The sequence below is a fragment of the Suncus etruscus genome, chromosome X (assembly GCF_024139225.1).
Source record: "Suncus etruscus isolate mSunEtr1 chromosome X, mSunEtr1.pri.cur, whole genome shotgun sequence".
Taxonomy (NCBI): Eukaryota; Metazoa; Chordata; class Mammalia; order Eulipotyphla; family Soricidae; genus Suncus; species Suncus etruscus.
The window spans coordinates 89,918,813-89,930,926 of record NC_064868.1 but is presented as its reverse complement, the minus strand read 5'-3'; the positions used below and the strand labels follow the sequence as shown (position 1 = coordinate 89,930,926).

The 12,114-nt window shown below is 46.0% G+C and overlaps 1 protein-coding gene across 1 annotated transcript in view; it reads right to left on the bottom strand.

Annotated features, from left to right (window-relative positions):
- TMEM185A (transmembrane protein 185A) overlaps positions 1-10,861 on the bottom strand; it is a 36,679-nt gene extending 25,818 nt beyond the window's left edge. The window contains exon 1 of the mRNA XM_049767515.1: positions 10,698-10,861. Coding sequence (XP_049623472.1) covers positions 10,698-10,735 — 38 coding nt within the window. The 5' untranslated portion in view covers positions 10,736-10,861. The remainder of the gene's footprint in view (positions 1-10,697) is intronic.
- Between the last annotated feature and the right edge of the window lie 1,253 nt (positions 10,862-12,114).

The following is a 12,114-nucleotide window of genomic DNA, read 5'->3' as shown; positions in this document are numbered from 1 at the left end:
TTGGTCTAGGATTTGTGCAAAAAACAAGATCTCTAATTCCAGAGGTCTGACTTTGACAAATGCCACTGAACAGAACTTCTGAACCAGAAGGGAAAATTCTATCTTAGGCTCTGTCCTCTATGCAAAAACCAAGATCACTAATAACAGAAGAATTACTACAACAACCAGGATGGAGCATAACGTCTGGATCCATAAAGAAAGACTCGACTCTATCCTAAAATTTGTCCTATGACCTTTGCAAATACCAGGATCTCTAATTATAGAGAACTGATTTTACAGCCACTCTGAGAAGGTTTACTGGCATCATAAAAAGACCTTGGGGTTCAACAATGAGCATGTACAGAGTCTGTAGTTGTTTCCATGACAGTATGCTTCAAGGGTGGAGAAACCCTGTATCTCCTAGGTCAAGGGAATTCCCTTTCTAATTTCCTCAACACTTCCTGTGCCTATGCAAAAAAAAATACCTTGCCACATCAGCCCCCCTTCCTTTTTTCCTCTTGTTGTTGTTTTATTGTTGTTTTTCTTTAGTTATTGTGTTTTTTGTTATTGCTTGTTTTGTTTTTTGTTTTGTTTTTATGTTTGCTTTTGTTTTTTTGGGCCACACCCCAGTGATGCTGAGGGGGTTACTCCTGGCTATGAGCTCAGAAACCTCTCCTGGCTTGGGGAACTATATGAGACACCAGGGGATCGAACTGTGGTCTGTCCTAGGTTAGTACACGCAAGGCAAATGCCTAACTGCTTGCGCCACCACTCCAGCCCTTTCTTTTTTTCTTTTAAATCCATATTTATAGCTTCTCAACAAACTCATCCCAGCTTTTTTTCTTTCTTTTTCCAACAGAACCACAAAACTTGAATCTTCTTGTTCTGCCTCAAAAATTGAGGGAAAAAATAAAGTGGATGGTACCAAGAGCAAATATCACATGAGCATTGAGAGGAAATAAAAAATGATCAGACCTAAACACCAAACCCAAAGTCAATGACAACAGAATCATGATAACCCAATATACAGCAAGCTATACACAAAGGGGACCTGTTACACTAGCATTCCAGGGGACACGGAGGTGGTATGTGATACTGGGAGCAGGGGTGGGGGGACGACAACACTGGTGGTAGGAATGGCCCTAATTCACTGTCACTATGTACTTTAAATATAATGGTGAAAGACTTGTAATTCACATTGGTCACAATAAAACTTATTTAAAAACTATTTAAAAAGACTGGATCTGGGCCCGGAGAGATAGCACAACGCCGTTTGCCTTGCAAGCAGCCGATCCAGAACCAAAGGTGGTTGGTTCGAATCCCGGTGTCCCATATGGTCCCCCGTGCCTGCCAGGAGCTATTTCTGAGCAGACAGCCAGGAGTAACCCCTGAGAAACACCTGGTGTGGCCCAAAAACCAAAAAAAAAAAAGACTGGGTCTATTACATAAACATATGAAAATCAGTAAGGCAAATGACAGTACAAAAATATGATTCCTGGGGTTGGAGCAATAATACAGTGCTTGCCCTGCATGTAGCCAACCATTTTTTGATCCCAGCACCCCAGGAGTGATCCTGTAAGTCATAAATCCCTGAAGCCAGGAGTTAGCCCTGAGCATTGCCAGTGTGCATCTGCTTTCAAAGAAATAAAAATACTTGCTTTCTTGCATGCATATATATTCTTCTGGGGGGCATCCATAAAAAAACAAACTTAAATCTAATTTAAAATTTATAACATTGCTCAAATGCTTGCAACGTGTGGGTATATAAAGAATGGCCAGAAAGTGCCTCTACCCTTGTGGATGCTCAAGGACCAATAGAAGCAGAGGGGGCTGCTTCTGAATAAGTCACTACATAGCATGGGATGTGAATTGATTTCCTTGGGAAAGCTGAGCAGGGTGCTGGAATTTGGGTAGCAGGCTGTGGACAGGGAGTTCCAGGGCTAAGATTTTTGAAAGTATAAGGTTCATATCCTGAGAGATAGGAATTCATGGCATATATTTATAAGTAAACTGGGGTGGGTGAAAGAAGGGAGAAAGGGTACCAGAGGGATTAAGGTTTTGGTTACCATTTAAAAGTCAAGGCATGCTCCTTGGGGTATTGTAGACACTTGTATTGGATTCTTAGATCACTCCTTGCTTTTCCTTTCCTCCTCCGACCCTTATTGAGTAATTAAAAAAACCCCACCTAGGATGGATTAGAGGCCCAACCTAGGCTTAATGAGCATAAGTACTTTTTTGTTTTGTTAACTATGCCCTCAGGTGAATTAAGGAAGTTGGCTGGGAAAGAACAGTACTGGCTCAGCTTCATCCAGGAAGTGTGAAGCCCCCTGACCTTAAGCACTTTCTCCTATGACTGTCTATTTCTGTGCAATGTCCTGCCTGCCACCCTGTAGATCCCAGGGTAGGAATGAAGACCAAGTTGAAATGCTGGGAAGATGGCAGCCTACCAGCTAGCTGTCCTGGCAGGATAATAATATTAGACCATAGGGAGTCATTGCACTGAAGGTTTTGGGCGCAAGAGAAAAAGAAGATATATACTAAAGAGATTGTTAAAGAGGTGTGTGAAACTGTACCCAATACAAAAGTGTGAGAAATAGATAGTAAGCCAGAGACTAGAATAATGAAAATTGCCTTACCATGCGAGCTTTTTCCAAGATTAACTTGTTCCACTGTATAGTAGAGTTGAAGTAATAATTTATGCAACTTTGGGTCTCAGTTTCCTCAAAGGCAACATGCATAGAGGTGACACCACCTCTTCAAGGTAATGCTGAGGCAAGGATTTAAGGGCTTAGGGCTCAGCACTGACTCTCAGTAAGTGTTACATTCTTTCCCTAAATAATGAGGTAATCAAACACAAAACAACTATTCAGGAATATTATGGAAAATATCAAAACAGCTAGATTGCTAGTAATTATAGAAAATGTCTACTCCCAAAGTTTCAAGTAAAAGCAAAAACAAAGAAAAATAAAACCAAAAGAGGAAACTGCCACACTGATTTCTTAACTAAGAAAGTTAGGGAGAAAAAAAATGTAAATAATAAAACTAAAATTACAATAAAACAGAGTCAAAGCTAAAAGGAAAGCCAACAGATGGCTCTTTGAAAAAAAGTGACCAAACCACAAATTTGACAACATAACCCAAATGAATACAAATCAGAAATTCTCAAAAGATAGGAGCAAAGAAGAGAGCAGAGTGGGTAAGGGGCTTGTTTGTCTTGCAAACAAATGACCTATGTTTAATCCCTGACATGCCATCTGGTCTCCTGAGATCTGCCAGGAGTGATGCCTGAGCACAGAGCCAGGAGCAAGCTGTGAGAACCACCAGGTGTGGCCAAAAAAGCAAGGAAGGTTAACAAAAATGTAATGTACAAGCACATCTTTAATGGGAGTAAGGAAGTAATGGTATCTCAACTATCCCCACACATCCAAGAGCCAAGGATAAAAGAGGAATGTCAAAGACGATATGCCAAGCCTGAATGGCAAGAAGAAAATATGGTTCAACAATGACAGTAATTGGAAATGTTGCTGTCAAAGCTTAAATTGTTTTCTTCTGAAACATTCAGACTAGAGGCTCGCTCTTCCAGCCTGTGTTCTCCCTTGAACATGTACCTCACTTGCTTGTCGCTCTCTGTCTTTGCTTGCCTATTTCCCTTGAGAAACTGTTCTCTCTTGAACACACACTCCCCCTCACATCTTTCTAAGTAAGTTTCCATAAAAACTATCTTGCTTCATCAAAATAAAGAAGTATTCAGACTAATGTCCACAGAGAGAAACTGCCTAATTTCCTAAGACCAAGGTGAGAGAGGGAGAGATCACAGGAGGGAAGGTGGGAAGGCACTTGCCTCATATGCAGTGGGCCTGATTTCAATCCCTGCCTTTCTTGGGTGCTGCTAGGGGACCCATGTGGAAATGGAGCTGGAACCAGGGTCAACCCTATGCAAGGGATGTGCTTTAACCCCTGTACTATCTCCAATCCCTTCAGTTATTCCTTTAAAATGAACCTATTTCACTTTCATCTGGATCTGTAATGGTAGGGCATGATCCTAACTAGAGTGCTCTGGGCTCAAATTTCCTTTCTCCATTTTGTCGGGGGAGTCAAAAAAGACCTTGGCCAGGCATATATGTGTAATGAGATAACTATGAGTGCAAAATTCTAGTATCTAGTCTCTAAGAATCAAATGAGTGCAACTATACTCTTCAAAAAACCCATTTGGAAGATCAATGACCTAAGGCAAGCAGAAGGCTGGGGCCAATTCCAGCACCACAAGGTTTTCTAAACACCGTCAAGAACAATCCCAAGAACTGCCGGTGTGACCCCAAGACCCAAATAAACATAAAGAAAAAAATATAAAACCCATCGGAGTCCTGCAATAAAAGCTGCTGGTCCAACTGCAGCAGGGCCCCGTGCAAACAAGAACATATGCATATGCACACAGGTTCCTGGGAGGCTTTTCTGAGTGACTCTAATCCACAAATCATTAACTGACACCCCTCAAAGTGTTCAAAAGGGAAGAGAACTGAAAAAACATTCAGTGATAATGTTTCTGGTTTTAAGATGAAACCTGCTTAAAAGCATCTAAGCAGCAAACTGAAAGTCCAGCCTTGCTCTTCAAGCCCGTGATCTCACTTGAACACGGATCTCACTGGCTTGTCTCTCTGTTTCTTTGCTTGTTTCCACTTAGGAGAAGCCTCTGTTCTTGAGAGAACTTATCTCTTTCTCTCCTATCATATCTTTATAAATAAGCTTCTAGAAAAGTTATCTTGCTTCATCAAAAAGCAAGTCCAAAATCAAATCAGTCTGGAAGAGACTAGAAAGAGTCAGAGCCCAGGCAAGGAAGCATGCCCTCAGGCAGGACACTCACTCTGCCCCAGCCTGATTCCAACCAGGGTTGCTCACACAGCAATACTTTCAGAGAAGGGGATGCCCAAAATGAGGCTAATGATTCACCCTCTTGAGCTGCTGGTAGTACCTCACAGAGAAAAGTTATAATATCTCATTTAGCAATCATTCTTCTCACTATTGGGTCACACCTGACAAAACATGAATCACTGGTTAGAATGCACCTATCTCTAAAGTTCAGCTGAAGGTTTTCATTTGAAATTCTAAAGCGCCTTGTACAGGCAGAGCCTATGATCAGGCAAGGTAATTAGAAACCTCTGTCTTGGGAAGCTTAACTCCCGGAGTCCATGGAAATCACCTACAACAACCCACAGCCTATCCTATAAGACAAAAGTCCCCACTAGGGCATGTCTACTTTGACCACGGGATGCCTCACTGTTGCAATTCAGCCCTTGATGGGGCTGGAAGGTAATGGGACGGAGGATGAAGTCTTTCTCCTGCAGCTCGGACCACTCGTTTGCCACCCTGTTCAGCCGGCGAATCTGAGGGTTCAGGATAGCGGCAGGTAGAAAACTCACAGGCAGTCAGGCTTCTGGAGATATCAGCTTTATTCAGTGTATAAGGCTGAAGAATCAATCCCCAGCCTTCCTCAGACCCTTGCTTTTATTGACAAGGATCAGGTACCACCCTAGGGTGGGAACAGAATACCAAATAAGCAATAATCCAATATACTATCACCAGGTCACACTCTAGGGTGGGGCACAATTATTGATTAGGGTAGGATCAGTAATACAACACCTCACCTGCTTCTCAGGACTCACAGCCGCGTGTATATTACCAAGTGAGGGAACTTTCAAAACCAGAAACAACACATTCAAATTAGACCTGTCTCCTTGAAACAAGGCAAGAAGCACCACTTCATTGCTCAAACCATTTTTGGAGATTATTTCTGGAATCACCCAGAGAACATAGGGATGATTTTTCTGAATAGTTTCAATGGTAGGAAAGTAAGACTCAATCTTTGGAGACATTCAAGAGTCAGAATAAGCCAAAGCATCACAAACTGTATGTCTAAGTGATCAGACTACGTTGGCAAGATTTTGGTTCAAAATCAGAAATAGGGGGCCGGAGAGATAGCATGGAGGTAAGGCGTTTGCCTTGCATGCTGAAGGATGGTGGTTCAAATCTCAGCATCCCATATGGTCCCCTGTGCCTGCCAGAAGCAATTTCTGAGCGTAGAGCCAGGAGGAACCCCTGAGAGCTGCCAGGTGTGACCCAAAAACAAAAACAAAAACAATCAGAAATGGTTAAGAATGAGATGTATTTTATAATGATTGGGAGAAAATTCTAGATGAGTAACATGGAGTAGAAGCAAAGGGATATTTTCTCCTTTCCCTAAGAAACTTCTCTGAAGACTTGCACTGAGTCTGTCTAGTCACACAGACCTCTCCTCAGTAGGTTGGACGGACTAGAGATGCAGGAACAAGTATGGACTTCAGAAGCGAACCAACATGGGTAAAAAACCCACTAGGCCCTTCGTTGCATTGCCATCTCAGGAATTCAAGAGCTTTGTCAGACGCTGCAAAATATGGTTGATATCTGCCTGGCAGGACTATCAAGATGCCAGCTAGTGCTTACAGGCCCTGACAATGTGCCTGGCACCTGGCAGGTGACCCATCAGTTACAGCTATTACTAAAAGTATGGTCAGTATAATCAAGAGGTTTCTTAGATGGATATAGATAAACTGTTTCAGGAAAACAAATACAAAAACATTTGGGTGGAGAGGAGTTCATTACCTGCACTGACCTCCAGTCACTACTGACAAATGTGGAGCTTGCGCTTTCCTGAGGACAGTAATCCATAAATAGTCTTTTCTTACACTGGATGTCGAATTTGTCAACTGGGTGATCCATTTTGGTCGAAGTACTTCCCCAACATTGACCTTCACTATAGTTTGAACATACTAGGAGGACCTAGTATGAAGATGGGTCTTAGAATGCTTTGCGCTCCTAAGATGTCTTTATTGTCCTCTGGTCTGACATTTGCCCACAATTTTCCTTTAGGATTAAGCTGTGGATCCTTGCCTGTTTGCCCTAACCAGCATCCTCGGCTCTGACCAGTGTACACCACCACCCTACCCATTGGCAGCCAGTGGTCACTATCTCTGGAATGTCTCACTCTGTTGCTGTCAATGATCTCTCCACCCATTACACTTGGGCATGCAAAGGGGATGCATCCCACTCGATGTGCTCAGAACACTTGAATCAACAGAGAGCATCTCTTGGCAACACAGCAGAAACTTGGGAGATGTTGCTTGGCAAATGAACACTCTTTAAGACGAACATTTTGAAAACCACCATCAAAGGTCAGGTAATTGTCTTCTCTTAACAACTGCCAGTCATCTCCTTCATTCCACCTTCCCGACTTAAAGTGGAGACAAGGTAACTTGCACAGACCCCAAAACAACTGTGGAAGTGGCAGCACAGGGAAGTTTCTAAATATGTCTGCTCTCCACGGGACACCATGCCCACAGATCCCTCTGCTGGCCCCCTCAGCAGTGATCCACAGAATGTGCAGTCCAGCACACCTACAGAGTATGTTGACTCAGGCACTCTCAATGGTCACAAGGGCAGAAGAGCCTGATCCTCTGGGGCAACAACTCCACTAAATTCATATAAAAATCCCGAGACTCCATGATGTGCACCAAGCCTGGCTCAGGGCTACTCACTCCCAGATCCTTAGCCCTCAGGACCAACTCAGGGAGGGCTGCCAATTCTGCCTAGTTCTAATCATTCATCTATTTTGTGTACAAAGCTGCCCAGTTGTTAGGAAGTTTCTGGTGCTCAGGAGAAGATGTGGAAGGTTGAGTGTCTGTTTCAGCGCCTCTTAAATTTAGTATGTAAAAAGAAGTTGATGATCAACCAATTCTGTGCCAGATAGAAATAGGCACTAGGTCGGCTGACAGCCCCAGTGTCTGAGTGAGTGTGGAAACCCGTGATTCATCCCATCACCGCAGTTATCCAGAGCCTTGGCAAGACAACAGCAGGTTCAGACAACCCCAGACTGAGAGGTTGGGAAAGCAATCTGGCACCACAGCCCAGGCCTTGGGAATCATCAATCTTATAAGTGACTGTTTCTTCAACACAAACATCATTCACAAACTAAAGGCAGCCACCTTCTCCCTGAGGACCATGCTCTTTTCCATCTCTCTACAGCAGTGACTGCATTCTGAAGGAGGGACAACTGAGCATCAAGGCAGCTAGGAAACTAGCCAGCCAGCAAGACAACTGGGAAGCAATTCAGTGAGTGGAAAACCAAAGCCAGAGCAGCAGTTGATTTTCAACCAGGTGCTATTACAGCTCCCAGAGGGCCCCAGAATATTCAAAAGGGGCCACAGATGAACACTGAATAAATGAGGAGCTGTGACTCAAGACTAAGGAGCCAAGTGCTATGAAAAGGGGACCCAGAAAGGAAATCATGAAATGAGGATGGTTGGGAAAATGTCAAGAAATAGTGCTCTAGAATTGTCTTTTAGGCTCTTCTCATCATTCATTTTACTAGAGGCTATCATTGTATCTGCGTACTGTTCCAATCCATAGGATGTAATAATGTAAGACAGTCATGGTCTAGGTCCTACAGAACTTAAAAGAGTTTTGTTAGTAAGGAGATAACCATTTATCAAATCAGCCCATACACAGAAAGGTACAAAAAAGTGCTAATGAAGGAAAACAGTGCTGACCAGAGGATGTTTAAATGGTGTTGCAGCAAATAACAAGTTGGGCGCTCCAGGAGAAATTGGACTTAATTAAGTCAAAAGGAGAGGAAACAGTCCTAGCAAAAAATAAATAATAAAAGTATGTGCCAAGATACTGGGGCAGGAGGGCGATACTGATGTGGCAGGGAGTGAGGTGGCAATAGCCAGGTCTGAGGCCACAGCACAAACTGCTATCCCTTTTACCCCCCTCAATATTCTCTCCAACCGATGGTGAGATGACCCTCAACATGGAACAAGAGGAAAATAATGATGTCAAGTACAGGCTCAGGAGCCCACAGGAGACAGGAAACTCCATGAGAAAAACAAAATTGACCAAGAGAGCACCCCAGAACACCACTTCCCATTTTTCTGGCATAGAAGCACAGAATCCTGGTGTTGAAGATTCATGTTGATTACTGGAATGAAGCTGCTTGGCTCCCAATAGCATACCATCTCCCAGTCTATGAGCTCCCCGCAATCCAGACCTTCTATCTCTTGCTCCCCTTACTCCCCATCTCCAGCAGAGCCTGACACTTAATAATTTTGGAGAACTAGATTCAGCCCAAAGAACAATCCTGTACTCGACCATAAGTCTTCATTTTCATTTTCACACTCTAATGGAGGACAGAAGCAAGCTCCCTCCCCAAAGTGGGGCAAAGTTGAGGAAATGCAGGACTGGCAGCACTACTTGCTTCACCAAGTCTGTCACCCAGTTAAGATTGTTCATGGCAAATGCTCGTAGTTTCTGAATTCTCTGTCACCTTGCATTATAGTACTGGAACTTTCTATCTGTAGAACAAGGAGCAATCAATCATTCATTTACTTTCCTATGCAGCAAAAAAGATTATGCTCCTGCAGATAAAATAGATTTGTGAGTGGACCAAAGACACACACAATTCAGCTTTGCACCCACTTTTTATCACTTTTACTGGACAAATGTAGAAACCCTGCAGAGAGATGGAGGCAGCAGATAAAGGTACTAAAGTTGTCCTTTACCAATTCTCAACCAACAAGCAATGCAGTGTGTCCTCCTGATCAAACGTGACAAATGACTGTGCTGTGAGTGGGCCCTGGCACACTAAAATATACATGGGGCACATCTCAGAGGCATCTGAGCACCAATCCCATGTGGGTGCCCTTTTCCCAACGCCCCAAAATTCCTTTCATTTCTCACAGCAGACCTGACTTGTTCTCCAACAACCCTACCACCACCAAAGTACAGTTTCACCAAGTTCTGAAATCCTATACACTTACATTTCCTTCTCCAGTGTCCAACTAACCTCCCAACATCCAAAACCCATAGACTGAAGGTTGCCATCGGAAAAGATTGACTAAATGTACCTTCCATCACAAATAAGGAGCACAGATACGCTTTCCCTAATATTATGACCCAAAGGGGGCAAGGAAATTCCGTGCTAGATAGATGGGCAGAGAATCCTCTGGGTTCTATAGTCTAGTACATGATTGTTCTGCAGGCTAAGTTTAGTTCCCCAGAAACTAAGTGGCTGACACTGCTAGAGGCAGTATTGGGTGGGGTGGGGAGTAGGGAGAGCAAGAGATCCATGGTCTGGATTTCAGGGCACTCACACCCTGGGCCATGGAATCACAACATGGTTCTCTGCACTGTTCAATGTCCAATATGCAGTGACCATTGGCCGTCTGGGAATCGGGGCTGCAACGAGCTACTTTCTGCACAGAAACTTCCACTATGGCTGGACAGACGGACCGGCAGGCATAGGGGGATTGGACAGCTTCAGGCGCCTGGGCGATTATGTAAGGCACAGCTAGCCCCCGGGGCCAAGGCTGAAGCCTGTCCTGGCCCACAGCTCCGCGGGCAGCCAAACCCTCCAGGAGTTGCGTGCCCATAGCGGGGCCGTCGAGGGTGCGGCGGAGGCGCTGGAGGACACACCTGGGGCAGGGCCGGTGGCGGGGCCGGCTGAGACCCGCCCGGGCCGGGCCATGGGGGACCAAGCGCGCCAGCTCCGAAGCGGCCAGGGACTGGGTGCGGCGAGGGTCACGCGGGTACTGCCAGGGGCCCCGAGTGCCCGTCCCGGGGGGCGCAGCGTAGACGTTCGGGCTGAGCCTAGCGGCCCCCGGGGACCGTCCGTGGCGGCGGCGCCTCACCTGGGGTTGAAGTCCTGGAAGAGGCCCCTCAGGTTCATGGCGGAGAACTTCCCGGCGGTGGCGTCCCTCGCGCCCCGCCCCCCTGCCGCCTGCGCCTCAGCGCGGGGTCATGGTGCCCGCGCCGCCCGCGGCCCCGCGTCTGTCCCCGCGGCTCCGAGCCCGTCCCCGTCCCCGCGGTCCCGCGTGCGCGCGCCGTCCGCCCCGCCTCCTGGGCTTCCGTAGGGCGGCTGCGCATGCGCCTCGCCTCCACTCGCGCGGGGCCGCCCCAAGAGCCAGCGGGGGGTGTCTGGGGGTGAGGAAGGGCGCGAGGTCTGCAGATGGGGAGCGGCTTTGCAGACACCTGTGGCGTTGGGCCCCGTGGAGACCAGGGCCCAGGCAGGGATGTGGCCTGTACACAAGAGCCACTTGGGCTCCTGGCTGCAGCCTGGGCGTGGCCTGTCAGATCTGTCAGTGACCCCAAGTTGCTGTCACCACTTCCTTTCCAGAAACCAGGGCAGCAAATGCAGCTAGACTGACCCAAACCCAGGGCACTGTACGACAGAGGCCTCTGGCCTCCGAAGTGTGCTAGTCTTCCTCCCCAACCTGGCCTCTCCTGGGGGGCATCTGGGCCTGGTAGGGGGGTGGGGTCCCCAGCAGGGGAATGCCCCAGAGTGTGAATGGGAGACGCACACTCGCTTGCAGTCACCTGTGTGGTGCTTCTCACTGACCTATTCCTCTGCTCTGGGCCCTTGTTCTTGTGACTGCCAACTTCACCATCCTTGGGCCAGTCAAGATCTTTGTGCCCCTATCTTTCTTTGAAATGGAAATAGCCACACCTAACTTCCTAATCGGTGAGAACACTTGAGCCCTGCTGCCAGTTCTAGGATTTGGTCAGAGAATGTGGTTACATCTACTGTTTTTCTCAAAGACCCATCTTTGCAGGGTTGCTTTTAGAATTGGAGAACCGGACAGACTCACAGAGTGACCACGTCCACCTCCTTCACTTCCAACTGATTTAAGAATTTACCACGAGTACAGCAATTCTTTAGACATTAGTTGAATGTCATTATGGATAATAGCTGTACTTAATGACAATAGTAGAGTTTCATGAATAGCAACTTTCTAGTGGTTATCCCCGAAGCAGCATGACAAGATCACAATATGGTAGTCATACTTTACCAAGATGTATCACCTTTCTTCTGAGAACCTTAAAATATTTCACAAGTGCTAATTATTCTTTTCCAACTCCACTTGGGAATGATTATTATTACATGAGCTGGTTTGGAGGATGAGTAACCTGAGCAACTTTGTCAGCAGTTGAAGCACCAGGACCTTGGCCCAGACATTTTTGGTTTCAACTCTCCTGTCCAGCTTCTGAATACAGTCTATTGTCTACCTCTGAGGAGATGCCAGTGGACACACACACACACACACACAC